The sequence below is a fragment of the Paraphaeosphaeria sporulosa genome (assembly GCF_001642045.1).
Source record: "Paraphaeosphaeria sporulosa strain AP3s5-JAC2a unplaced genomic scaffold CC84scaffold_11, whole genome shotgun sequence".
Classification (NCBI taxonomy): domain Eukaryota; kingdom Fungi; phylum Ascomycota; class Dothideomycetes; order Pleosporales; family Didymosphaeriaceae; genus Paraphaeosphaeria; species Paraphaeosphaeria sporulosa.
Genome location: NW_017253370.1, coordinates 241,710 through 267,846, shown reverse-complemented (window position 1 = coordinate 267,846; position 26,137 = coordinate 241,710). Strand labels below are relative to the sequence as shown.

Sequence of the window (26,137 nt, the reverse complement as noted above, 5' to 3'; positions counted from 1 at the left end):
CAAGCTGGAATCAGCGAAGCCAACATCCTGCGCTTTCTGTCCCCAGCCGTTCATTCCCGCCGTCGATAGCCTCCCCCCGGCACCAATTCCTCACACCATGTTCGCCCAACGGATTTTCCGCCCGGCAAACCAGCTGACCCAGGTGCGTCGGCCTCGGTGACCTCTTTGCCGGCATTGCAAAGCTAACAAACCCACAGCAGGTGCGCCGGTATGCATCCACGGATGCGCCCAAGAGCGGCGGCAGCAACGGCCTGCTCTACACGGGTGTCGCGCTCGCCGCCGTCTCTGGTGGCTACTTTTACATGCGCCGCAACACGCCCACCGGCCAGGCGGGCAATGCGCCGCCCTCCGCCGAGGCCAACAAGACACCGGCGTCGACGGCCGGACAGATCGCAAAGGCAGCCTTCACGGGCGGCGAGCAGGGCTTCCTGTCTCTGAAGCTCGACAAGTCGGAGATCATCAACCACAACACCAAGAAGCTCACCTTCTTGCTGCCCGAGGAGGACATGGAGAGCGGCCTGCACGTTGCCTGTATGTCGCCATGAGCGTAGCAGACCCACAGTATGCTGATACACGCACAGCTGCCGTCATCACCAAGTACAAGGGGCCCGAGATGCAGAAGCCCGTCATCCGGCCCTACACCCCCGTGAGCGATGTCGACCAGAAGGGCACCGTCGAGTTCATCATCAAGAAGTACCCCAACGGCCCCATGTCGGAGCACTTGCACAACATGGAGCCCGGCCAGCGGCTTGACATCAAGGGCCCTATCCCAAAGTATCAGTGGAGCCCAAACAAGCATGAGCACGTTGCCATGATTGCTGGTGGCACCGGTATCACGCCCATGTGGCAGGTCGCCAACGCCATCTTCAAGAGTACGTTGTAACTAGGGTCAGACGTTGGAATACTGCATTGCTCCTCGTGGGGCAACACAGTCTATCTAAAATTTTGCCCTTCTTCGCGACGTGCGAGCCGCCAGACTGACAGCACGCAGACCCCGAGGACAAGACCAAGGTCACGCTCGTCTTTGGCAACCTCACTGAGCAGGACATCCTCATGAAGCACGAGCTCGAGCGCCTCGAGAATACCTACCCTCAAAGGTGCGTTCAACTTACCCCACGACCCCATATTTCTACGCCTACTGACTTTGCGCGTGCGCTTCTAGGTTCCGAGCTTTCTACGTTCTTGACAACCCGCCCGAGCAATGGCGAGGCGGAAAGGGCCATGTCACCAAGGAGCTCCTGAAGACAGTCCTACCCGAGCCCAAGGAAGGTGAGAAGATTAAGATCTTCGTCTGCGGTCCCCCTGGCATGTACAAGGCTATCAGCGGCGGCAAGAAGAGCCCGCAAGACCAGGGCGAGCTTGCAGGCTACCTGAAGGACCTCGGATACTCCAAGGACCAAGTATACAAGTTCTAGAGGCTTTGTAGGTTTAGGAGCCTGTACGATACAGTTAGATCATAGACCGCATAAATGAGCAGCGTATTTGGTTGACACGAACTTAGCGTCCCAACATGACATCCAATTGTTGACGCCGAGCCGAGCATACACCCATGGCGCCTCTTGCAATGTGCTATATATCAATGCTCTGACCCTATTGCCGTAGTCGATAGTGCGACATCTACTGCGCTGTTCTGTGCTACGCCTAATAGCATGATGGCACCTTCCGAACCCGACCAGGGCTTGATCAATGCGTCACCGCCTATGTACGAAGGTATATTGAACATCACCAAGAGCAAGCTTGGAGTCACTATCTCATAGGCACAGAAATTCCTTGAACGCTCGGGCTTCCCGTGCTCGAAACAAGTATTCACGCGACGCCTGGGGCCCCCCTTACACGAGGACAAACCCACTCGGAAACGGAACCTTTTCGCCGGCAGCCTAAGCTTCTGCCGTGGCGCGTTTAGAGTCCGAAGAGACTAATGGGAGCGACACCGGTACCGCGACGCTAAAATCGAGCAGAAGCTGGCCCTCGAACGATACCAGGTGTCCAGGCTGGGGCACGGCAAGCCTGGCGAGATGGTCAAGCTGGGAGACTGTCCGGCGAGGAGGTGTAGAGGTGGGCACTGCTAGAAGCTACAGGGAAAGCACGCCGAGTGAGTGAGTGAGTCCTTGGTAAGGGAGAGTTGGTCATGATGAGAAGAGGACTTGTCGTACAACATCTTTTTGGCAATTGACAATGCCCATTACGGTGTTTGTTTGTCGTCCGCATTCTGTATCCTGAGACAACTTGGTGAACTTGGCGTCTGCGGGTCGTCTACATGAAAGCTCCGTCGCTTGATACGACAGTGTGGATGAGAGAAAATGTCTCGCGATATCATACATGTTTCCTGCAGTATACATGATGTCAAGTCTTCCCTATGCTTCCCGAAGAGGCCCGAACTGCCTATTCAGTTACAGGAGCGGCTGACCAAGAGCGTAGCCGGTGTGGCGCCGCTCGCCAATGCAATGCAGATCCAGGAACGCCTATGCACTAGGCTCCGGGGAGTGCCGGGCTCTAATGTCCCACGCGACGTGTGTGTTTGGGTAGTATCTCAAGGCATATATTACGTTCGTAGCGCGCGCATGAGGAGGAAAGGCATTCGGCATTGCAGAGAAACACGGGCCAACCTCTAGCTATCAACACTACCAAACCTCACTTCCGATCCATCCACGCATTCACGTTCCCCTAATCATCCTCGCAATCACAAATACATCTCCCCGATGGGCGTGACCGTCTCCCACACTACCCTCGCCCCCGTCTCCCTCGCCTCCACCCTCATCGGTTTCATCTCCTTCGCCTTCACTCTCGCCACCTTCCTCAAGGTCTTCTGGCAGTCTATTATCACGCTCAAAGCCGCACCTGATGAGATCACGGACTACTTGTCGAATCTGAAGCAGGCACTGCTGGAGGAGCGGCGGCATTTGCGGAAGGTTAGAAGAAGGGCGAGGAAAAGGAGCAGAGGGGATGACGGTGGGAGCTGGGTCGGTGGAGGTACTGGAGGGAGACGGAGTCGGAGTCGGCGGAGAAGCGGAGGTGGTGGTGGGGGTGGCAAGGGACCTCGAAGCTATTTCGAACGCGACGAGCAGGCGTTCCGGTCACAGGGAGAGAGCGAAGCCCTGAGGGTGATGCGGGACGCGATCCGCGACATGATACGCTCTTTCCGGGTCCTCGAGTACCCCTTTCTCAAGCCCGAGTTCCAGGATCTCGACTCTGCGCGCTGGAGCACCAACACACCGCGGGAAAAGAGCCCTGCGTATTTGCAGTCTCCGCCCGAGGGCAGCCCATGGGAAGACGATGATGGGGAGCAAGCCCAGGCGCAGGGACTCAGCAGGAGTAATCGCTATGGGAGCGAGTATAAGAAGTGTGGGATGAGGGAGCGGTGGTTGTGGTTGCATAGGAAAGGGGACGTGGTGACCATGAGTGAGGGGCTGAGTCGGATTGAGGTGAGGCGGACAGCGCATGAGGTGGGGGCAGTGGCGATGGCGGTCACCGATATTGGAAGAGACGTTGAGGGAATGTTTGAGATGATCAGGGCGATGGAGGGGAGGCTAAATAGGGTTGTAGGTGTCAGGAGAGTGGAGTGATATGTAATTATGTGGGTATATCCTTTAGTTGAAGAGAAGCATTCGACTAGCCAGTCATGGTGGTATTTTCGGACATTCCGTAAGAAAGCCCTTCGATCAAGCCAAGCGCACCCTCCGTGTCGCGTAGACGTCCAGCGATTTCGGCATGCAGTTTGCGTGCTAGACCACGAAGGAACCAGTAACCGCACTTCTCTGCACGGAAAACCAGCGCCGAAACCCAATGTGCGACCACAACGAGAGCCGCTGGTTTGTGTCGTGAGACCATGAAGTGGAAGTTCTCTGGTACTTTGCTTGGCCACTGCACCTGTATTGAGGAGGGACAATTAGCGAAGGGTTGCAGGGATCCATAGCATCAACTCACCATACTGTGCCATACAGAATTCGGCGAAGGCAGATTGGTGTCGGGTGTAAAAGTGGCGCTATAGTGCTCCACCAAAGTCGCAATGGCTGCAAGCGTTGCCATTACATCTTTAATATCGTTTGGTCTACCAAAGACTTCGGACATTCGAGAAGGCAGCTCATCCAGGCGTTTAAGCAGCGCAATCGTACCTTCGTTCTCTTCTGAAGCTCCAGACTGGCTCCTGCGCCTGAATATCTGACCGGCGCGGGCAAAGACCTCTTCCGGAGTGTTGACATTACCGTTACGCTCAATAAGCGAGAAGCTTCGAAGATTGGTAAGGAGGTTCTTCAGTTGGAAAGGGTAAGAGTTGAACGAAGTAACGCGCTGGCTGAGCTCAAGCTCTATCAGAGCCCAGTCAGCGCACCGTAGAACGCACATTATCTGCCCGCCCACTCTTCTCTCCTCGTCCTTATCTTCAGGGCTATGTACTCTCCCACGGACAGGAAGACTTGCTTCTCGGCGCCCCGCTTGAAAGCCTGAAAAATATTGCCTCGCTCGCTCACCGTGCGTCTTGATCTCTGCTTGATCATCAGCGAAAGCGACCGTGTGATACTCTGCTATGGCCAGCAGCCCCGACATCATCCAGTGCCTTGATAGCGCCAAGGGGAGAACTGTTGTTCGCCAATAGCCGTCCATTGCATCAATGCCTGGACTAGGAAGGGTGAGATGTAACACGGAAGTGAAGCGGTGAAACGATTTTATCGGCTCAAAGTCAAAGCCGATCGGAGTTGTGCCTGGAGTGTACTCGGGACCCAACAACATTCTGGACATCAGGTTCTCCTTGGGTGCCCCCGTTCCCTCAATATTGCTCGCTTGCTCGTTGTCACTTTCTGGAGAGTCGCTGAGTTGTTCCTCGCTCAAACCGACAGGGTCCTCTTCCTCGGTCGCTTCTTCTTGATCGAGCATTTGCTCTGTCAACTCTGGAGCTGCTATGCATCAGCGAGCGATATTTCCTTTAAGTGATCTGGTTGCAACTCACACACTTCGAAGTAGCGGATCTTCGTTCCTCGGAAAAATGTCTGCATCTTGATTTCTCGTGCCATCGAGCCAAAGTTTTCTGCTCCGCCGTGAACATCTGCCCAGTGTCGCCTCATGCGCTTCACGCTCGCACATAGATTGCGGCAGCCGTCGTGCAGGCAAAAGTACCCATCAAGAATGGGCAGCGCGGCGATCGGACGAGTGGTTGGATCCGGTAAGTCCACATCGTCGGGTTCGCGAAGCTCTACTCGATCGAGTGCAAGTCAGAGGAGTGGAACGATAGGCTTGTGCATGGGGTTTCGAGACAACGTACCGAAACGAGCGATTTCTGAGAGCAGAGTCTGGCGTTCGGCACGGTAGATCTTGTGTCGTAACAGATGGCTTTGTACCTGTAACGCACGTGAATGACCGAACATAGGCTATGCCTTGGAGGCACTGACTGCACTCTTCTGGATGGCGTACTCGCACTCTCGGCAGATCAAAACGCCGTAATCAGGATTATACTCCAGCAGATCGCTCGAGCCTAGCGTAATCCGCGACATTGTAGGTAATACGGCTCTCAACAAGGTTTTGTTTTGAGGCGTTCCGAGCAGAACATGAATTGATGGCGAATGTGTCTCCGGACCTTCGGCTGCGGAGGAGCTTGGATCAGATACATACTTGACTCTTATGTTGGTGCAAGTGTATCAAAGGGCAGGTGGGCAGTCAACGCTAAGCCCGACACATGCCATGGCGCGCCTGGCGGAATCGCGCTAGTGCTCATGCAGTCATCTTATAGGCCAGTTTCATCTTTCCCCCCTACAAAGAACGGCATATGCGGTTCTCCCAACCGTCCTCGCGTCGGTACCGCATCGTGTTGTTCCTCAGAGCCTCAACTTTCGCTTATTCAGACTGTCTCAGCCACCGTCCAATGATGCGCCGCCGTGTCGTAGGTAGGTATACATTTCTCGTACGCTTCCCCGCGAGCTTTGAAATGCCATTCGGAGTCATGTCCCTTATTCCGTCCGATTCTCCCCATTCCCGCGTATATAAGTTCTGGTACTACCGCACAATGGCTTCCACAGCACACAGCTTTCTCATTGCACAATTCCCAGATCACACAGTCTTCGCATTGGGCTTCTTTCCATCGGTTCGTTGAACATCAACACCAACACGCAGACCAAAATTCGAAATGGCAGCTCCGAAGAACCAGGCCGCATTTCTCAAGGAAGCTGGCACACCTCTCGAGGTTGCTGACGCTCCTGTACCCACGGCTGGTGCTGGCGAGATCGTTGTGAAGAACGCCGCAATTGCCATCAACCCGCTCGATTGGCATATGCAGGAGCACGGTGTCTTTATCCAGCAGTGGCCTGCAGTGTTTGGATGCGACGTGGCGGGTGAGGTGTTCGAAGTTGGGCCCGGCGTTGAGCGCTTCAAGAAAGGAGATCGCGTTATCGGGTAAGTCGAATGGAGATTTGGAGACATGTTGGGAGGCTGACTATCCTAGCCACACGGTCAATCTCGTCAGTGGACGCCCCCAGGATGGCGCCTACGCGCTTTACACCACCGTTCCCGCCAACAAAGCCGCGATCCTGCCCTCGTCCATCTCCTTTACCGATGGTGTTGTTGTGCCGTTTGCAATGGAAGCTGCAGTCTGCGTTCTTTCCGTAACGGAGCCTGGCCCATGCATGCCAGGCGTCTTGACACCCGCTCTTGGTCTACCTCTCCCGTCGCTCGAAGCAGTCCCTTCGACAGACAAGACTCTTGTCATCTACGGCGGCTCTTCCTCCGTCGGTTCCATGACCACTCAGATCGCCACCGCCGCTGGTATCAACGTTATTGCGATCTCCGGTGCTCACAACCTAGAGCTTAGTAAGCGTTGCGGAGCTACGGATGCTTTCGACCACAAAGACTCTTCCCTTGTGGAGAAGGTCATCGCGGCGGTGGGAACGTCCCAGTTCGTGGGTGTTCTTGACGCCGTCTCGATTCCGGAGACATACACCAACAGCCTTGCCATACTTGCAAAGTTGGGTGGAGGACACCTCGCCTGTGTGCATCCCCCTCCCCCAGACATGCCCGAGAACGTCAAGGCTGGCATGATCTTCGCTGTGAACGACATCGCCACCCCAGTCTGGGAAAACTTCGTCACACCTGCACTGGAGGCAGGAAAGCTGCAATGCCTGCCGCGGCCCACAGTCGTCGGAAAGGGCTTGGAATTTGTTAATGAGGGGCTAAAGAGGTCCAAAGAAGGTATTAGTGCGACGAAACTGGTCGTCGAGCTTTAGAGTGCCTGTGGCAGAAGGCTGGTCGTAGGAACGGTTGTCTCATTTCAGGTTAGCATCCATGGAAGTTCGAATCACATTGTTCTTTTGAATTCTGAAGCACTGCATTCGCAAGGGTGCTTTCTCTGACGGGTTTCGACACAAAAAGGAGCCCGGGGGTGCTTTGATACACGGAACGAACCGATATGACGTCTTCACGTTCTTGCCCTTACACTGGCTGACACAATAAACTGGAGCCAGCACACCTTGTCCTGGAAGAACTTGCTACATAAAGTAGTCAAAAAAACGTTTATCTGATAGCCGATTCCGACATTTTATAGCTACAAAGTCTAGGTTGTACCGTCACCTAATGTTCCTCATTATAGAAGACCCATCTCGAGTCCAATTTAGCGCAATACACTGCTCAGCAACGCATGACCGACAGTCACCCAGAGCAAAGCTGATGTATTTTGGACCGCTCCGTATGGTCGTCCAATTGTCTAGATTCGGACTTTGCGTGCGTTGGAGCACCAAAGCTTCTCGTGATCAAGCACGGTGCAAGCATGCATCGGCATGGTATCTCATTTCTAACTTCATAGCCCCTATTCCTCTATTATGATCCGGGGACCTCAATAAGTTGCCTCTCCGCGTTGAGGTAATACCACCAACTATACTTCTCCGGCTTCGCAGCAGGTTCCTGTGGCTTTGAACTCTTCTTCGGGATACCAAGCTCCTTCCTGGCATCCTTGCATGGTACCCAGCTTGACAGATCAATCTGAGACGTTTGGACGGTTGAGATCTTGCCCGGGTCCTCCTTTCCGCTAACCAAGTCTTCCCAATATTTGTGGCTCTCCTCGACAGTGTCCATCACGAAAGAGATGTTCTGATATGTTTCTCCCACTACAGGTATGACATCATCTCCGCGCGCGACCTTGTAGTATGTAAACCAATCGCGGAACGCCTGGATTGTGCCGGGACGGTACTTCTCGACATCCTCGTGGGTGTTGACAACTGTGGCCAACGGGTCCTTGACGTCGATGCCCAGCATTTTCCAGTCAGTCTCATCACCATCGTTGACAGCAAGGCCACCCAGAAGCTTCACTTGCTTGATCTGACCAGTGTAGCCGTCGTCCTGACCGATGTCGAACAGATCCATAGGGTCCTTATCTCCCGGGAAACCTGTGAAGCTGTGGTTCACATTGGGATTCTCCCATGTCTGGGGAATGCTGCCATAGAGGAATGGGTAGCCCTTGTGCGGCCAGACGCTCTCGACGTACCGTGGTGCGCCATTCTTGTCGTCATGGAAGATTGGGTTCAGAGCTTCTGGGCGGCTTGTCTCGATCTTTCCGTCTGTCCACCTTGGGATCTCGACAACAAAGTTGATAATTTGCTTATTGCTCGCATCTGGGTACAAAGGTACATCGTGCCAGAAAGAGATAGGCTCATCTCGGTGCAAAAGGTACATGCGCCAGTCCTGCAAGGGTAAGTCGACGTTCGTTCGCACGCATACGCACTTACTAGAGTGTTTCGCTGTCCGACTTCTCGCAGGCTCAAGTTCTCATAGTCAAACTCAGCGCATTTCTCGTCCGGCTTGGGACCTTTCTTGCTCGAAGTCCGGGTGTCTAAGGGACTGGTACTGACAACGCTGAGGAAAGCAAGCGAAGTGAGGAAAGTCGTACTGAACATATTTGCTTTCAAAACGACAAGATTGATATCATGCAGCAAGATGAGCCATTCCAGCACTCCCTACTTTATATACTCTCCCCCTCTCAATAGCCTTACGCCCAGTAGTCCAAGCCACCACAAGGGTAGGACTCGAGGCCGCCTCTGATCCACGTACTCACCTACCCACTGTGGTTCACAAACACGTGCCCACGTATTGACCATCTCGACGCCACCAGATATATCCAGCAACCAGGTCTTCCCTTAAGCACACGTGGGGTTCTGCGAAGGGAGCCGTAATCTTGGTGCCTCGGCGCCAAGTGTGGAGTGGATCCCAAATGGACAGGCCGGAGATAGACGATCCATCCTCCGGCCCATACCCGAATCCCAGACACGCCGTGGTGGCTAACAAAGAATAGGAATGCAGGCTCGCGGCTCACCTTGTGTTAATCCACTCTATCATACGCTTATGAACTTGCAGTGTTCCAAATCAGCGTAGATGTTCACTAAGTTCCGCCTCAAGGATGCCCTCTTTTTCTTTATCATCTGCCACTATGCGCCCTTGATTGTCTTTAGAGGAGCTTTAATCGCTCTTCATGTTCAGTGTTGAGGAAGAGGGTACCACTGGAGAGTATCGCAGCGCTCTCACCTCATCGTTCTCAAACCCCTTCGATCCAGTTGAAATGTAAAAGACCCGATCATTCGCTGATCGAGGAACTGTGATATACTGGATAAATGTAGTTTCAAGCAAAACCCGCGTAAGATTCCGGATACTTCAAGACACCTTTATGGCGGACCAGTCACTGCACGATCAGGACCATAGCGTGGAAATAAAGAAGTATTTGAAGATGCTACAAAGCGCCATAAGCATACCTTTGTCTACTGCAAATGACGAGAAACAAAACTTATGTAAACGTTCGCATAACTGAATCGCTCATCAAAATCGCGCTGGGTATAGGTCCATGTTTCAGACAGCGTACCTTCCTAAGTACCAGCAGAGTCCATAGAATTTCTTCGTAGTGCTTCCCCAACGTCCCCTACAGATCCACCAATATGCGCAGAGCCTCTTACTAATTCGCTGACACCAAGAACTAAGGCTTTCTTGTCTTTCTTCTTGTCCTTCTTTTTCTCCTTCGCCCTTTCTTTCTCTTTCGCCCTTTCTAGCTTTTCTAACTCCTTTGCTTGGGCCTTCTCTACTTTTGCGTCAACTACCGGTTTTGGCTGTTCCTGCACCATATTCGCGCCTCGGGCGGACTTGTCTCCCAATCTCCAATAAGTTATTCTGCCCAAGTCACCTTCTCGTGCTCTATCTTCACTAATCCTGAAACCATTTGGGTCCCTATGCCTCTGGACTCTCAGCATGTGGAACTCCCAGTCTCTCATAATCTGCAGTGTGGCGCAGATAAGCGCAGGATCCACAGCAGAAGTGCGGATGTATAACGCCTCGTCGGGAAGATTGACAAGAGTGAAGGTGCAAGTCGACTTCACGGATCGGTTTGCCAGACGGCACTGTTCGCAGATATCGTGGTTCTCACAGGACTTACATGTCCAGCACAGCCCATTAATGGGTGATGCACCACAACCAGAGCACTTCACGCGATGTACCTCAGAGTAATCGATAAAGCCATCCCAGTATGCATGATCTGCTACGATATTGCCGTACAGTGGATCGCAGCCCTTAGGTGCCATGAAAAGCGCATGTCGAAGGGCATCGTATCTGGCTCCATGCACGGAGCTCAGCGGGGCATGGGCAACCCACAGGAACACATTTCCATCAGGACCTATGAAACGTAGGCTATCGTAATTTTTGGCAGGAAGATAGGTCGTGATTAGGTCGATTTGATTTGGTGGAGTGAGTAATTCGCTTTTCCGCATGCCAGTCATGTTATCAAATTTTAGGTTGTATGTCCAATTTCCAGGGAGCATTGACCAGGAGTGTCGTGCATCCAGTAAGCCACCGCTTCTGGATCTAAAAGTAAAGGAGAATGCGGGTTCGGTCGGGTTCAATGCGTGCTGAGATGCGCGAACCCTTCTCCATTCCCGACTCGAAGGAACGTCAAGCCAATCCGCCGCTTTTGGTGCTCGTATGCTCGATCCGTAAAGAGTTTCAAGAACTGGAGGAAGTTTCCATTGGGGAGGGTAAGGGACCTCTCGGTGCACCTCAAGATATGATGCTAAGGAAACAGGATCCCTCGTTGATGGTGCTAATGATGACGTGGGCGTTGAAAAGGAAGCAGTTCTACTCATTGTAGATACTAATTCAAGTCCGGCAGGAGCATGTTGGTATGCTGGAAATACGGCTCTTGGAAGTACAACTTCTGGAAGATTTGGCATCAACGGAGTTGGAGGCGGTTGGTGGCCAATATCAGGTTGAGCCATCAACGTTCTTCCGTCAGTCGTTGATCCAAAAGAAGCTGGCGGAGGTCCAAAAGAGTCTGGTCCATAGAATGGTGTTGATGAGATGCTTTCGGGATGCGGTCTAGCTGGCAAGGCCGGTGGAGGTGCCTCCAGCGGACCATGCGACGTTCTTGAGGCTGATGAAGCAGCGTCAGGTAAAGAGTAAATTGATGGCTGATGGCTCACAACACTGCTCGATCTCCGCCTTGCTTCCTCCACCTCAAGGTTCTGGAGCTTGTGTGCGAGAAGTTCATCCTCGATTAACTGATGTGAGGATGTCGTAGTTGGTGGTGCTGGTGGGAGTGCAGCAGGGAGTTCGGCGATGAAGGCTGTAGGAGGCTCGGCAATGAGCGGTGCTCCATATTGAGGTTGGATATAAGAAACGCGATGGTCGACGTTGTCGTGTGGATTTGGGGCGTGCTGCGATAAACGTCGCTTAGAATCTTGTGTAGTAGAAAATGGTTGATACTGCGGAAGCTGTTCAGCGTAGTTGGTGTAGTGGTATTGGTTTGGATCCATGTTCGATTGCAAAAGAGGATTTTTTTACGGATGGTGACAGATCTGGACTACATAAGGCCGAACAGAGATGACACGCTAGGCAGAAATTCGGAAGGATTTGGCCCCAACGGATGCCGTGCAATTCGCAGCCTGAAACGGCAGTGGCTTAGACGAGGAGGGGCGAAATCATTGTGAAAAAGTACGACAGCCTTGCGGCTCGTGCGAGTCTTCGAAGTGGAGCTAAGCAATGCTGGTGAGTGAGCAGTAGCGTGAGGGCTGGGTGGTCATGTTGGTATGTCAAGCGCAAGGGGCTGAGTCCTGGTTGCCTAAAGATCGTCCAAGCACACTTGACGTCAGCCACCACAAGCGTGCTGTACTACCCCGTCACCAAAATATTCCCTAAACAAAGCTCAGAATAGGAGCAGCTGCAGAGGGTCCAACGTCCACGGCTCTGAGAAGATTACGACGCAGCTTCTGATTCTTGAGCCTCTTCTCAATAGAAGTACGGCCATTGTCGCGCATGGGACAGTGCGTCGCATGCTTGTAAAGGGAATCACAATGACTGACACCAAGACCTGGATCATTTGGGGCGCACCCAATTCTGTCGTAAAGTCTACTATACCTGGTTAAAAGTATAATCAGATAATCTGGCGTGAGTGTAGATAATGGAGGTCTACTATGAGAAGTTCACTCCTTATTGTCGGCCACTGTGAACCTTGCCTACCGAGTATTGCTACTCGTTTCTATCTATCCATTCTCTTGTTCACGCGACTGGGCAGTATCGTAGAGAAGAGACTCGGACTCGGAGGTTCAACCCCCGGCCAATCAGAAGCCGCTTATTTTAGTACTCACGTGCGTCCCCACTTTGCGACCATCCCACTTTGGTACAGTGCAGTCGATCGATCGCGCAACAGTCATTGAGACCTGCCGAGGCGCATTGCACCTTCGTCGAACGTCACCATGCCTCCTAAGCGGACGTGGTCGCAAGCCAATGAAGGTCTGGATGCCTCCCCGACGACGCGACCCAGGCTGTCCGAGCCCAGTGTTGACGCGTCAGGCTTTACGCCTAGCATATCGCGGAAAGTCAAGGCTTGCGCTGCCTGCAGAAAGCAAAAGGTACTACTATACAGACCCATCGGATCATAACCGCTAATGTAGCACAGATAAAATGCATTATGAAAGATGGACCACCTTGTCAAAGATGCGCTGAGCGCAACCTGTCCTGCGTTTTGAACAAGAGCCTACAAACACTGATCGAAGAGCGCTCACAATGGAAAAGCACTGTGATTCAGGACCTGGATCGAATGCATTCGGCCTTGCAACAGGTTCTTGGCAAGCTGAACCTTCCAACACTTCCACCACTCTCAACAGACTCTCCTGATCTGAACGAAGCCTCGCCACATGACTACGCAATAGACAAAGAAGAAGCCGGGCCATCCTGTGACAATTCCCCTCGACTGTCTCCTCGGCAAGATGCCGTGCCTCATGTTCCTATTGAATCACTATACCAGATCACCAGGCTACGTGCACTCCGTTCAGATGATACAGAGGAGACGAGGCCACCACCGTCGAACAGTCCAAACCAACCCTTCGTCGACTTCATAGCCAACGGACTAGTCAGCATTGATGATGCCAAACGCTTGGTGGACTTCTACCTGAATAGGATCGACCATTTCATGTACAAAATCGGCCGCGGGCGATATCGAGACTTCGAGACTTTGCGTCGTGGTTCGCCCCTCTTGACAGCATGTATATGCACAGTGGCAGCGTTGCATGACCCAATGAGCAACCATCTATACGGAGTGTGTAAACGCGAATTCCAGCGTCTGATGGCCGCGTCAATGTTTGACAGAAGGGTAGACCGAGACCACCTGCGAGCCATGTGTATAGGTACGGGAACTCGCAAGAATGCAGAAGCGGTGTTGCTAATTGTTGTGAACCTGCTACAGGCGCATATTGGTTGCATGATGTATCCTGGACGCTTTCTGGCTATGCTATCCGACGCGCGACTGAAGCGAACCTGAGCGCCAACTACCATCGATTACTGTCCAAAGGTGGAGAAGAGGCACTGGATAGCATGCGAATATGGTATGAAATCTCTTCGCTCGTAGACCACCTCCAATACTTATCTGTCGATAGGTATGTTCTCTATATTTGCGACCATCATCTCTCGATCTTGTATGGGAGACCCTCTATCGTCCGGGAGGACATTACGATATCCGGCTGGGAAAAGCTGATGAAGGTGCCCGGATTCGCAGAATCTGATAAGCGCCTAGTAAGCCAGATGGCATTGTTAACGATGATGAGCAACGTTCGCGAACTGTTCGGTCCCGATACTGGTAAGCAGACCAGTGTATACAGATTGGATGTGCCTTGGAAAAGCGGAAATACACCACCCTGTCTGAGCTCACACTAATTTCATACTCGTTTATTAGGTGAGCCTGTGCCGCAAGCTTTTGCACCACAACTCGTAAACTATAGTCGACAGATCGATCAATGGATGGGCTATTGGACGACCGAGCTTCTCAGTAAGATGGAGTCCTCCTTCCGAGAGCAAAAAGCTAACAGTGGCAGAACTCCATCAGCAAATTGGAGAATTTCCAACGAAAGGAGTCATTTTGCATCACCACCTCGCAAAGCTACACTTGCATTCACACGTCTTTCGCGGACTTAAAGGCGGTTCTGTACCGCCCCATTTCCAAGATAGCGCAGCAGCAGCCGTATCTGCTGCCACATCGACAGTCGAGATGCTTCTCTCTGACTACGATATCCGGGAAGGTCTAGTCGGTATACCTCACTATCTGCACTCCATGATCGCATTTGCGTGCGTGTTCCTCCTTAAAGTTGCTTCGCAACACAGTGGCCAGTATATCGACGATGCCGTCGTATATGATCTTACAACCAAAGCGGCACAGCAGTTCAGAGCCACTTCTGTGGGAAAGTGGCACCTGGTCCATATGATGGCAGAGGGGTTAGAGAAGTTGGTCGCATCGAGGACTACCAATTCAGTGACGAGTTCTCATCAACAGCCTCTTCCCACGACAAGTCAAGCCGGTATCGAACTCAACCACTCCCCACATTTGGCATCGATGACAGCGTCGAACGGATATTACGAGGGCGACCCGTTGCATAATGGTTTTGACGATGATTTCGGCTTGGGTACTTCAAATTTCTTGAGTATTCAGCCTGGAGAACTGGATTTCAATTTCCCTGGTTTCGGCCTATGAAGACGATGTTGACGATAACTTTCGACGATTTTTGGAGCCTTCAAGCAATGCTGATACGAGTTTTCGTGGTTACCCCGGTTAAGTGATGTAGGACCCGGAGACTTGACTCAGTGATACAAAGGCCGGCATCGATTACTACTGGATTGATACGAAGGCGAGCATTGAGCTTGTGCCTCACCATTGCCTGTCATTCTGTGTATACTTGGGGTGTGCACACAGACAGTGCCTAGTGCGTTATTCCCAAAATAATTTAGTTGTTTATGATGGCACCGGAGACTTTTACCAATGAGGTACTTCTATGTACGATATTTTCGGAATCAAAACCCACTGTGCCCTGATTGCTAGATCTTACTATATAGAGACTGCTAGGTTAGTAGAGATCGCCCAGCCCCCAGCTCGAGAATTCCAAGGGCTGTTTCCCCTACTGGAACCTCGATTACCTCAAACACCCGCACGACAACAGCCAAGCCCAGTCTCAATTCGTCGCGATCGTGAGCATTCAATCAAGTTATCCCGAGCTCTTAATGCTTGAGAAAACGCGGTTCGTCAACCAGCGTCTTCGTGATGAGGATACATATGGCTTAGAGACAGTGCTCAAGGATCCTAGTACATACTAGTTATTCACCTATAGGCACGCAGATATGATCTTTCTACCCCCGAATCCCAAGCTCTTGCCAACCAGAGAACCAAGTTTTCGATCTTCATGGATCCCTCCAAGGCTGATCGGTCTAGCCTAAAATCTCCTTCAAAGGGCCTATGTGCCCATGTCATCTGCCACAAGTCTTTCAACAAATGGATGGCGGAGATTTGCTATAACTGATAGGACTGCTGTAGCCAAGCCCCCTTTTCAAAGTTCGCAATGCGTCTCATCAAAGCCTTGCCTTCTTTTCTAATGCCTTGCCCACCAGCTCGACCACCCTCTCTGCGGTACCCCTGTCGTCCACTCATCAGCGCATCTTCACACACACAAAGACTTTCTACTCACCACGAACTCTGATACCCGGCCCCTGCATGCCCATAGTTATGAACAACAGGCGTCCCATCCGCCCACCTCTCGACCTCGATCCTCGGCCCACCCTTCCTACTCGGCCGCAATCCCACATTGTGCGAGATGACCTGCAAGTCTTCTGGCTTGCCCAGCTCCGGGCATAGCGAGCAACACCGCTGCATGATGGTTTGTGCGAGGGACATGTCAGGCTCTGCGGACCAGTCGTTGTCTTGTCTGCTGCCGCCGAGAATGACGCCACCGCCGTTGGGACGGGGAAACTGCACTGTCAGAAAACGCCTTGTGTATTACTATTGAGCTTTGGGTGGATGGAAGGACGTACAACATAAGCGACCGTTGGATCGACGCGCTTCGGTGTGCGCAGGTACATGCGTTCAATGGGCACTTTTGGTTCAGCGACCAGAATCGTCTGTCCACGGGTAGGATACAAGTTTGTATCTTTGACATCCTCCAGGTGCAGCGATCCGAGCGCTGAACAGTTTACTAGTGCCGTCGTGCTCGGGTAGTCTTCCAGAATCGCTTTTATGGACGGATAATGTCGTCGCACAGTTTTGATGCCCTTCTCGATGGCCTGCTGCTGTAGCCTACACAAATCAACAAACCTTCACCTTGCAATTCCCATGTACGTCCCATGAACTGTCCAGGACGAGGGCCAACGAAAGAGCGTACATACCAGTTTAAATAGACCTGCGTGTTCAACCTAAACGTGCTCTTGAAATCCAAACCAAACACCGCACCCTGAGGCAACTCCCGCTCCTCCAAAAATCTCATCCCACCCACCAACTCCTCATACCAAATCTTTCCCGTCCCCTGACTCAACACGTTCACCTGCTCAATCTCCGCGTCGAAAACCGCCCTCAGTCCCATCCGCCCCACACCCACGACATCGCCTAGCCCCTCGTCCACCATCTTCGCGAAGCGATTGAAAGTCACGCGATCGTAACCTTCCAGCGGGCCGTTGTCGGTCGCCATGGAGGACCAGTTTGCGCCGGCCCAAGGGGATGTATAATCGATGGAGCGGTCGCCGGGAAAGTGTTTTGCTACGACGGTGATGGCGGAGGAGGGGTAGGCTTCGCGGAGGGCGAGGGCGCTGGAGAGGCCGATGACGCCTGCGCCCAGGACGACGAACTCGTTACCATGTTTCGAGGGCATTACGATAAAGCTGAATGCTGCCCAAAAAAATGCCACCAAGCTGCTGGCACCCAGAAAGTTTATTCGTTGGGTAACTCCGAGTCATACGACGGTGGGTAGAATTATATATGCGGAGGAATGATACGACACGCTAGAGGATGCAATAACACCGATGTAGACGCCGAACCGTCTGCTCCAATACGCGTATCGGCCTTTCCGTCACCTTGCCCGACGGGGAGGAACATCCGATCGCCGACACATCAACGACTGCCTCACATACAAGACGTATCTGGAAACGATTCATGTACAGAAGATTATACACTCAATTTAGGCGGTCATGCCTTCGGTCATGCCTTAACAGCAAGTGGTATGTATGGCCAGATGCTGTGAGATTGGCTGCAGTCGTTAACTAGCGGGGTCCGCTACGTGCGCGACTAGCTTCGTCTCTCAACGTTCAAAGGGATCGCATATTACTGTTGGCGCTTTGCAAGATGGACCGCAGTTCATTGCTGCGCAAGGCTAAATGAGTCTAAGCCAGACACATGTAGTTTAGCGCTTCTCAATCCTATCTCAAAGTTCGTACTTTTGGTAATCCAATGTCTCTCATCTCCACCCGAGAGATGCAGCCCAAGCGCTTGATACGCAATGCACTACCGCGGACGACATGCCCTCTTTGAAAAATGCCTTGAGGAACAATAAGAAACAGATGCCCACAGCGGGTTGTGCGAAAACAAGTCCTTAGTCCCCTCCACGTAGGTTAGGCAAGACAGGCGACTCCCCACCTTGATCCTCGTTAGTCTGCTCTCTCATCATCTTTTTGACTGGACTACGATCCCCCTCGCCGCCTAATGTATCTTGTCTCCTCCTTTTGGTGATTGGAGCGTCAAGTCCAAGGTCCACTAGATCTGTTTCCCCGGCAATTGCCTCACTCTCTATGCCGGGCATTGGATCTGCATCGGCATGAAAACTAAGCTCCTCACCCAGAGCAGAATAAAGCTTGCGTTCGAGTCGACGAGTACTGTCGATGCTGGACATTCCGCCCTTGTGTCCAGGAACAAACGTGTCACCGACAGCATCGATGTCAAGATGGGCATGCGGCGAGGTGACGTTGGATGTGTCGCGAGGAGCGCCGTTGGACTTCGTGGTGGAAGTGACTCCCGGGAGCATGCTTTGATCGTGACGAATATTGAGAGATGGTGAAGTACCGAGCAAGTCGATACCCTCTTTCCTAGATGTGATGCTACCGTTGCCTATAATGGTTGGAGCAGGGCTAGTCTTGTCCTCTTTCGATCGTGGTGGGCTACGCAAAGTCGTGTTAAATAGGTTCATGAGCGGTACACGTGCAGTGATAGCTTACCGTGGGAAATTAGAGTGCATGGAAGAGATATCGCGCATTGCAATGTCTGAGTTCCAACGGTTGATCTGTGCCTGTGGTACTACAAAAGGGTGAGGTGTAGGAACGCGACCAGCGTGGGAGAATCCACTAAGTAGACGAGGCCCATCTTGCGCTTGTGAAGATGGTGGATTCTCTTTGAGAACTAACGTCTTGTTCACCTTCTTTTGCCGAAGTTCGGGATGGGAGCCCTTTCGAGCAAGGGCGACAGCGGAAGGGCGTGTGGCTGTCGGGGCCACCATGTCCGCCATTGGGGGCTGCGTCCTTGTATGAGTGCGTTCGCAAGATTTCTTTGGGGGACTCATTGCTTCGATCTAGAGCCCAAGATCTTGTGTCAGTATCATATTGCAGCCCTGAGACCATGACAATACTCCATACCAGCTGGCCCAGTTGGTCCTCCCGCAATGTTACGACCACCTGTCGGACTCCCCTTTCCCGTCGTGTCTGCTTTCTGAGATCAACCTTGCCCGCTTGTAGGTCCTCAGGTGCCTCCGACTTCGTCCATGGATCTCCAGTCTGCCCGAAGATCGGCGACGCATAAAGCATGTCCGGCATTGAGGCGTCTAATGTAGAGTGAGAGCTGGTGCGCTTCGTTGACCAAGATTCCATACTCAGATCATCATAAGAGGAGTCACCAAAGGACGGGTCCCAGAGTCCTGATCGTCTTATTTTTCCTCCCATCGTGGGTCTAGGGAGCTGTGGGAGATGAAGAGGAGGATCTGTGCTAGGCCGGGTGAAGGGATCGGTGTTGCGCGGTCTCATGAGCACGGATGGAGAGAGCTGTGACAAAAAGGGCCGGGCCACCTGTGGTCCAGGGAGTTGCGAGATCTGGGAACCTCGCATGTCCGATGCAAGATACAACGGGTTGCGGATTGGCCAAGAGATGCCAGCCTGTTCAAGGATTTCTGGTAGTATCAGCGTGGAACGCGGGTGGTACATCGAATGCCAAACAGCATCGCTGGTTACCGCTCACCTTGGGGAGCGTGTTGAAAAGTGAAACAGACTATGTCATTGGCAACGCCCAGGTCCGGCTCTCCTGAATTGATGTTCTTGCCCATCAGCTGTTCTGACAGTAGCACTTTAATCCTGCCACTATGTTCTCGTGGATTCCATGAAGGTTGTGTGAGAACATCTTGACGAAAAGGTGGGAACTCGAGGACTGGGCCACGTTGGCTGGCCGACTGTTGCGGGTAGATGGCAATTCGCTTTTCGTCTGCTGCTATTCTGTCAGAAGATTATGATACAGAAGAGGCACCAAGTGAATCTACAAATTTCTTGTGGCCATCTGGACGCAGCGTCATAGAATGCGCGACTAGACCTTCATTAGCACAGGCTTCTGCAGTGTTTCCATGCGAGAGCCTACAATACTCGGTCGCCGTCGACGATGAGCTGAGTTGCAAAGACCACCTTCTGAGAGGTTCTCCGCCGAGATTCAATCAGAGTGGAGGGTTTTGCAGGTACAATCCAAGAGTGGATGGAAATGCGAAACGAAGTGGCGGCTGGGAGCGAAGCAATGAAGCAAGTCAGCGTGGGTAGCTGGCGGCCATCTGATGATGTAAGTAAGGAATATACAACAATAGTAGGGCGGTCGCTACTAGAACTCACGCTCGTCTTGTGTTGAGTAAAAGGTCGTCCGAAACTCCTGGATGGGCACGGCCGAGTCCTTGGGAAAGAGGATCACGTCCCAATTGTCGTACCGCATGGCAAACGCGAGCTCTGGGTCACCTCGTAGCTGGATTTGTAGAGCAAGGAAGAAAAGGAAGAGCACAGCCTGTGTTGCTTTGGCGTCTCGGGAAGCGGCGATGACGTTATACTCTCTGTTGACCAGGAAGGTGCGGCCAGGCGGGTACTTCGAATCGCGGCCTTACCCACATAAAGTACTGCGACAAAACTCTGAGTACAGTGTGTTATCGCAGGGTTGGCAATACGCAGGCCCTTTGTGCTCAGACATTTGTTCTAGAACTGTGGTGTTGGCATGCTGAAGAAGCGACAGATCCCGGATTTTATAGAAATGGCGGCATCAAATCAACGAAACATACAAAGCAAGATCAAAATGTCTACAAACATAAAAGTCAAAGATTGAATAATTCGAAGGCTACAACACAGACGGCTCCCCGTCGCAAGACTGCACCAAACTCCCTACCCAATGCCCACTGCAAATGCAATTGATTTGTAGACAATCAAGCACAAAGAAGGATAGATAGAGGAATAAGAGTCCGCCAAGGACAGCAAGCTAATGCAAAGGCCATCAGCAAGGTGAAGTAGGAGAAGAAGCGCAAGCTACCATGCAAAGTGCAAACCGCCAGCCGCGCTTTTATGGGTATAACCATTCGCGCCAGACGCCATGCTAAATGGACAGGCGAAGGGTCAACTTCGCATTCGAAACAGACTATGCAGGAGCCGTGACAACGCCTTTGGCTTTTATTCCATGATCTCGGATAACAATGAGCGTGTGGAGAAAGTATGTTCGGAGACGGGTCTATCAGGCGTGGTACGATCGAAGGAGATGGCAGACGTAAATCTAAGGAAGCTGCTGAGAGAAAGCGCCATCGTGCCCGTCCCCGTTGGAGGGGTCGTGGGAAAAGCCTGGTCCGTTCTGGCCGTCAGAGGAACCGGGGAGGCCGTGGCCATTCGCGCCGGCCATGGGTAGGACAGGCTGGTAGGGGCTCTGCATCTGAGGAGCACCGCCGCCGTAACTGTAACAAAAGACTGTTAGCAAGGCACTCTGTGGAGTCTAGGCAATGAATAGAGAACAGGGAAATCCCATCAACACCGCTCAACATGACGACCAATAGGAGCAGGGAAATTGCTGCAAATAAGTAAAGGCAAGTCGTCAAGCATCCAAAACATTGAAAAGAATTGTAGATTGGAATGCCAATCAAAGCACACTCGTAAAGAAAGGCAGAGAGCATCCGAACCGTAGAAAGAACTAGCTACAACCCAAATTCCATACGAGACCAGCCATGAACTGGCAGTAGCTGTTATACAAAAGGTCTCTAGACATCCGGAAAAGGAGTCATACAAAGGGAAGCTTTTTGAGAAGACCGCCCGGGAAGAAAGCAAACCAGATCGCTAAGTCATTACAGGCAGTCGTGAAGGTCGTGAAAGAGCCAACCGGGTGAATCGTGCGCCATGCAATGAGAGAGAAAGAATGTGCTTACTGCAAGGACAAGTCAGTAACCGCAGGTTTACAAGCCGAGCGCATAACCTACCTTCATAGGAGCAAAGTTGCCGTAAGGATGTTGGGGGGCCATGCCCATCTGCGGGTAGACAGGGGGCGGCGGCGCAGGGCGGTAAGGGGTGCCTGCTGGGCCAGAGTTGTTCTGACTGCGTCCCCAGCTGAGACGGACCCGCGAGTTGCCGATCGGGTATCCTTGCATCTGGTTGATGGCCATCTCGGCAGCGTGGCGCTGCACAAATTGGACGAAGCCGCAGCCTTTGCCGGGAGGGATCTTCACGTAGGTGATCTCTCCGAAACCCTGGAAGAAAGAACGAAGCTCATCTTCAGTGACATAACCGCTGAGTCCTCCGACGAAGACAGTGGTGTTGTTCGGGTCGGTGAACTGGTTCATGGGCTGCGGAGTGCCGTAGTAGCCGCCTCCTCCTCCCATCTGCGGGGGCGCGCCCATCGAGTACATACCTAGGGGGCCGCCACCGCCAGGTGGCATGCCGCCCATGCCGGGACCACCGGGACCACCGCTCTTATTCTTGGGAGTCGCAGTGCTGATGCGCATGGGTCTATTGCCGCAATACACGCCCTGCATCTCGGTGAGGGCCTTCTGCTGGTCGGCTTCGTCGGTGAAACGGACGAATCCATAGCCGCGCGACATGCCACTGATGGGGTCCGACATGATCTTGGCGGACTTGCAGCTCTGGTACTTGTTCTGGAAGAGTTGCACAAGGACAAACTCGTTCACCTCAGGGCCCAAGTCGCCAACGAAGATGCTGTACTCAGGACCGCGGTCGTCACGGCTGGAGCTAGTATGTTAGTTCGGTCCGAAACGCACAGTCAAAATATTGTGGACCACCAACCTTCGATCAGCGAGACCACCACCAGAGGCCCAGTTCAGCTTGAACGGACGGTTCGAGTTAGGAATCAGCTGTCCGTTGAGCGCAAGCGCCTTGGCCGCAGCCTGGGCACTGGAGAAGTCGACGAAGCAGTAGCCGGCATTGGAGCTGCTGTCCTGTTAGTTGTCATTCGAGCAATGCAGCTGGTTGGCGTCGCTTACCCAGAGAACTTGTCGCGGATCATCTTCACGTTGACCTGCTCGCCCATGTTGTACCAGATGCTGCGCACGAAGTTCTCGTCAATCCAGGGCTCCAATTCACCCATCCTGTCTATAATTAGTACGTGTTCACGACGTGACAAGGTGCGCCATGGCGCAAAATGCGCTCACGTGGGCGCGCGGGGGAGCTCACCAGAGGGTGGTCTTGTTGTTTCCATCCTGCTGTCCGTCTTGCGAAGCTCCAGGAGGACCGCCCATGTTACCCTGGGGAAAGCCAGGCGCGGAGGTGTCCATGGGTTGGCCAAGGTCAGCTTGGGGGGCGAAGCCGCCCTGCTGTTCGCCAGAGGGCTGGACCTGCTGGGCGAAGTCGTTGTTGAAGCTCATATTCGCTTGGTGCTGGGAACGAAAGCTTGTAAATATCGAAATGGGAGAGTCGAGCTAAGAGTGCTGTCTAAATATGTGTCGGAAAGTGGCGGGGTGAAGAGACCTGGCGCAGAGCTCTGTTAGCGTTGGTAAAAGTTGGGCGACTAGAGCGCGCGACCACGGATGAGGGGCGGGTGTTGAGAGCCAAGGGCGGGATGCGCTTACCAAATCACGCGACGGAACCGTCTATCACTGGGTTGGGTGGAGTGAGGTGCGACGGATGGCAGGCGCAAAGGAGGTTGCTCTTGAAGATGCGGAAAACAGGCCGGAGAGCAGACGTCAAGGAGACCCAGAGAAGCTGCGACAAACGCCGAGGACGCGCCAGAAGCGGACTTGAGGTGAAGGAGAGGCCGTCGAGGTGTGGTGAGAGGTGGGGAGAGTTGATCTCACGAATCTGCGGGCGCGGGCCGTCAGTCAAGTCGCCAGGCAGGCAGGCAGGCCAAGCAGGCAATGGTAGCACCGGGCAATCACATGCGCGGGCGTGACAAGCGGTCGCACGAAGCAGGCAGCACTAGACGCGCGCCTCGCCTTGCCTTTGTCCCTGTGCTCGTGGTGAGGGCGTGCGACAACCGCAACGGGCGCCTTTGGCGCGCGTCGGGGTCGTCAGACGCGCCGCGGGGCGAGCAGGCAATTGAGGGACGAGACGAGACGAGGGCAGCGCGCAGCAGAGGCCAGGCAGCATGCGCGTCACTTTGGCTGCAGCGTGACGCTGTCGCAGCAGCGGTGTGCTGTGCAGCGGCGGTGCCAAGCATGAAGAAAATTGTGAGAGGACGCACCGGAAAGGCCCACGAGCGCTGGGCGTGAGAAGACGGTTGAAGATAGGAAGCCCCGCAGCCGCAAAGCAAACACCAGCAAGACGCAAAGAGAACAGGAGCACACGGCACGCAACGGCTGAGGCTTGATGCAGAAGGATGGATGGAGGAGGTGGGGTAGAGGAGGGAGGGCGGCCAGGCGATGATGTACGCAGCACCCCGGCCCTTTCAACAACTCAGCGCTGCCGGCGAAGCCGCAAAAGTCATGTGGCGGGACTTGGAATTCGGTAACGAGAGGAACCAGGGCCCCTAAGCCGAACCTGGGGATGGATGGCGCAAAAGCGGCTGGGCTGAATCAAGCTTTTGGGATCTCCGATGTTCGACTTCATCCCTCCGTGACCACTGGCTCGTCCCACCCACAGCCCAGCGTGGCAGCCCTGCACCTGCTGCAGATGACCTCTGGCGAGCGGCGGCGGCACTGGCACTCGCATTGGCTCGAGCATGCTGCCCGTGGCCGTGGCCATGGCCGAGGCCATGAACGCGATCCGCGCCGGCTGCGAGACGGCGCCCTCGTCAACAACCACCGCCGGCCTACGGGCCCGCTGGCGGCGTCCTGTGAGGATGCGCCCTCGCTGCCAGTCGTCCCGTGGCTGCAGAGACTGCATGCCCTGTGCCCAATTTTGCTCTTAAGGTCTGCAGAGCATTGGGCCGGAAACAACCTCAACGCGCGCCGTTGGAAGGGCCGCTTGCGCTCCCTGCACTGCGACTGGCCAGCGCCCGGGGAGCCGCCAATATTCGCACGTAGCGGGCCCACTCGGCAGCCAAGCAGATCGGACGGAGCTGTGTGTGTATCACAGTTGCATCGGCCGCAGAGGCCAGCGTATTCACGGCAGCCGTTCGAACGAGCATTGGCGTCCGTGATACTCGACGCACAGCAGCAGCAGGCAGGATTAGACGATGCTGTATATTGACCCCTCACTTCCATCATTTCGCACCAGGCACCGACAAACCCGCGGGTGCAGCTGCTCGCTTCGTTGATCCGGGAGCACCATTTGCAGATGAGTTCAGCGAAATCCGTTTGGCGACCATGCTGCCAAGCTGGGCCGACAAGCCACCCCGAGTCCTCCCCCGCTCCCATATAATCGTATACAGCGCGACCACAACAAGCCCAGGTTCATTGCATGTCAAGCAAGCACAGAACCTCCCTACACGGATCACCAATGTATCCAATGACAGCAGCTCGCTTCCAACAACCCAGGACGTCAATTCACATCAAGCATAGGAATCACTCTGGCGCAGTCATGATCAAACATTCGTTTCATTAGGTATCCTGCTATAGTAAGTCGTTTTCAACGTCCTCTCTTACCCTATTTCGTTGGTATTCCACTCGCGTGCGCAGCTTCAGACTGTTGCTCCTCGTCTCCAAACGCACCGCGCCCCTCGGCGAAAACCTTGTCGAAGTCATACTCGAACCACCTGATGTCAGGGTTGAGTCCCGCAAACTTCCACTCCCCATCGACCTTCTTGTACCAGTGCGTGTTGAAGCTGTGCGCATGGCCCTTCACCGCTACCTTGGAGCGTGTCTCGTCCGTGTACCTCTGGTGCGGTACACGGAGCTGGTGGTAGCCTGTGATTTCGTCCTCGGCCGTCTTCTCCCAGCGGGTACCACCGATGAAGTGCTGTGTCTTCAGAAGCGGGTTGCCGAGGACAGCGGGATCCGATGCCATCGCCACGAACTCCTCCGCGGGCATAGCTTCCCACGACTTGTTAAGGAACGACGTGTAGTCGATCTTCAAGGAGGGTGCGATGCACTTGCGCAGCCGGTCCCAATCCTGCACGAAATGAGACACCGTGCTTCATCACTCGAGGACAGTCCTACCTTGCTGTCATAGCTGTCCGCCCACTCGTAGCATGCCGACTGACAGCCCATCACATCTGTGCGCGGTCAGGTTCGCAACTTCAGCACCTCAATCCTGCCACTTGCCTTCAAAGGTAAGCTTTTGCTGCGTAGCCATGGGTGGAAATGGATGTATCTTCAGGTCAAGCTGTGATTGATATCGCTGTGTAATTGCTCCGATCGAGGTCTTCTAATAGTCAACAATGGTGCTATGAACTTGCGCGACCTCTCTTATACAGAGTTGATGCTGTTCGCGTGCTGCGCACGTTGGCCGGCTCCCCGCTCACGATCGGCCTCCGATTGTCCAGGGTCTCAGTGGTTGGTTAGTGTCGCATACTCGCACT

General features: G+C 53.5%; 11 protein-coding genes across 11 annotated transcripts; 4 read left to right on the top strand and 7 right to left on the bottom strand.

The window, feature by feature from the left end:
- Positions 1-97: 97 nt before the first annotated feature.
- CC84DRAFT_1190112 (ferredoxin reductase-like protein) lies at positions 98-1,415 on the top strand (the record flags this gene model as incomplete). The annotated part of the gene is made up of 5 exons (XM_018181100.1): positions 98-142; positions 183-531; positions 582-872; positions 992-1,097; positions 1,163-1,415. The coding sequence occupies 5 exons, from the start codon at positions 98-100 to the stop codon at positions 1,413-1,415; spliced, it is 1,044 nt and encodes a 347-aa protein (XP_018031216.1).
- A 1,284-nt stretch (positions 1,416-2,699) lies between these two features.
- On the top strand, positions 2,700-3,533 carry CC84DRAFT_1053813 (uncharacterized protein; the record flags this gene model as incomplete). Its single annotated transcript, XM_018173511.1, has 1 exon — positions 2,700-3,533. A coding segment is annotated over one exon (834 nt), but the record flags the coding sequence as incomplete, so codon positions are not given.
- Positions 3,534-3,609: 76 nt separating this feature from the next.
- CC84DRAFT_1262938 (uncharacterized protein) lies at positions 3,610-5,483 on the bottom strand (the record flags this gene model as incomplete). Its single annotated transcript, XM_018185190.1, has 6 exons — positions 3,610-3,867; positions 3,925-4,304; positions 4,467-4,889; positions 4,943-5,185; positions 5,255-5,330; positions 5,382-5,483. The coding sequence occupies 6 exons, from the start codon at positions 5,481-5,483 to the stop codon at positions 3,610-3,612; spliced, it is 1,482 nt and encodes a 493-aa protein (XP_018031214.1).
- Positions 5,484-5,707: 224 nt separating this feature from the next.
- CC84DRAFT_250054 (putative zinc-binding alcohol dehydrogenase domain-containing protein cipB) lies at positions 5,708-7,500 on the top strand. Its single transcript, XM_018185666.1, has 2 exons — positions 5,708-6,378; positions 6,428-7,500. Exons 1-2 carry the CDS (start codon positions 6,113-6,115, stop codon positions 7,203-7,205), a joined length of 1,044 nt encoding a protein of 347 aa, XP_018031213.1. The 5' UTR covers positions 5,708-6,112; the 3' UTR covers positions 7,206-7,500.
- A 294-nt stretch (positions 7,501-7,794) lies between these two features.
- CC84DRAFT_1100926 (inorganic pyrophosphatase) lies at positions 7,795-8,867 on the bottom strand (the record flags this gene model as incomplete). The annotated part of the gene is made up of 2 exons (XM_018174889.1): positions 7,795-8,655; positions 8,700-8,867. 2 exons carry the CDS (start codon positions 8,865-8,867, stop codon positions 7,795-7,797), a joined length of 1,029 nt encoding a protein of 342 aa, XP_018031212.1.
- Positions 8,868-10,109: 1,242 nt separating this feature from the next.
- On the bottom strand, positions 10,110-10,754 carry CC84DRAFT_1056346 (uncharacterized protein; the record flags this gene model as incomplete). Its single annotated transcript, XM_018173542.1, has 2 exons — positions 10,110-10,325; positions 10,449-10,754. Coding segments are annotated over 2 exons (522 nt in total), but the record flags the coding sequence as incomplete, so codon positions are not given.
- Positions 10,755-12,229: 1,475 nt separating this feature from the next.
- Positions 12,230-15,114, top strand: CC84DRAFT_264837 (uncharacterized protein). Its single transcript, XM_018185667.1, has 6 exons — positions 12,230-12,854; positions 12,902-13,628; positions 13,688-13,826; positions 13,878-14,077; positions 14,174-14,266; positions 14,313-15,114. Exons 1-6 carry the CDS (start codon positions 12,699-12,701, stop codon positions 14,963-14,965), a joined length of 1,968 nt encoding a protein of 655 aa, XP_018031210.1. The 5' UTR covers positions 12,230-12,698; the 3' UTR covers positions 14,966-15,114.
- Positions 15,115-15,730: 616 nt separating this feature from the next.
- Positions 15,731-17,516, bottom strand: CC84DRAFT_1168075 (D-amino-acid oxidase-like protein). Its single transcript, XM_018179313.1, has 4 exons — positions 16,645-17,516; positions 16,294-16,555; positions 15,951-16,231; positions 15,731-15,898 (listed from the first exon to the last, which is right to left on the bottom strand). The coding sequence occupies exons 1-4, from the start codon at positions 17,121-17,123 to the stop codon at positions 15,835-15,837; spliced, it is 1,086 nt and encodes a 361-aa protein (XP_018031209.1). The 5' UTR covers positions 17,124-17,516; the 3' UTR covers positions 15,731-15,834.
- Positions 17,517-17,557: 41 nt separating this feature from the next.
- CC84DRAFT_1262932 (uncharacterized protein) lies at positions 17,558-20,197 on the bottom strand (the record flags this gene model as incomplete). The annotated part of the gene is made up of 8 exons (XM_018185189.1): positions 17,558-18,402; positions 18,460-18,809; positions 18,874-19,058; positions 19,107-19,400; positions 19,469-19,711; positions 19,764-19,807; positions 19,859-20,042; positions 20,101-20,197. 8 exons carry the CDS (start codon positions 20,195-20,197, stop codon positions 17,841-17,843), a joined length of 1,959 nt encoding a protein of 652 aa, XP_018031208.1. The 3' UTR covers positions 17,558-17,840.
- A 1,486-nt stretch (positions 20,198-21,683) lies between these two features.
- On the bottom strand, positions 21,684-23,105 carry CC84DRAFT_1100833 (RNA-binding domain-containing protein; the record flags this gene model as incomplete). Its single annotated transcript, XM_018174884.1, has 4 exons — positions 21,684-22,467; positions 22,528-22,671; positions 22,725-22,829; positions 22,915-23,105. 4 exons carry the CDS (start codon positions 23,103-23,105, stop codon positions 21,684-21,686), a joined length of 1,224 nt encoding a protein of 407 aa, XP_018031207.1.
- Positions 23,106-25,263: 2,158 nt separating this feature from the next.
- On the bottom strand, positions 25,264-25,911 carry CC84DRAFT_1190105 (Scytalone dehydratase; the record flags this gene model as incomplete). Its single annotated transcript, XM_018181099.1, has 3 exons — positions 25,264-25,728; positions 25,776-25,831; positions 25,881-25,911. 3 exons carry the CDS (start codon positions 25,909-25,911, stop codon positions 25,264-25,266), a joined length of 552 nt encoding a protein of 183 aa, XP_018031206.1.
- Positions 25,912-26,137: the final 226 nt, after the last annotated feature.

Coding starts and splice junctions, on each gene's coding strand:
- CC84DRAFT_250054 (XM_018185666.1), top strand. CDS start 6,113: ATGGCAGCTCCGAAGAACCAGGCCGCATTTCTCAAGGAAGCTGGCACA. Junction 6,379..6,427: donor AAAGGAGATCGCGTTATCGG/GTAAGTCGAATG, acceptor TGACTATCCTAG/CCACACGGTCAATCTCGTCA.
- CC84DRAFT_264837 (XM_018185667.1), top strand. CDS start 12,699: ATGCCTCCTAAGCGGACGTGGTCGCAAGCCAATGAAGGTCTGGATGCC. Junction 13,827..13,877: donor CTGGATAGCATGCGAATATG/GTATGAAATCTC, acceptor ATCTGTCGATAG/GTATGTTCTCTATATTTGCG. Junction 14,267..14,312: donor TTGGACGACCGAGCTTCTCA/GTAAGATGGAGT, acceptor TAACAGTGGCAG/AACTCCATCAGCAAATTGGA.
- CC84DRAFT_1168075 (XM_018179313.1), bottom strand. CDS start 17,123: ATGCCCTCGAAACATGGTAACGAGTTCGTCGTCCTGGGCGCAGGCGTC. Junction 16,556..16,644: donor ACGCAGGTCTATTTAAACTG/GTATGTACGCTC, acceptor TGATTTGTGTAG/GCTACAGCAGCAGGCCATCG. Junction 16,232..16,293: donor ATCCAACGGTCGCTTATGTT/GTACGTCCTTCC, acceptor CTGACAGTGCAG/TTTCCCCGTCCCAACGGCGG.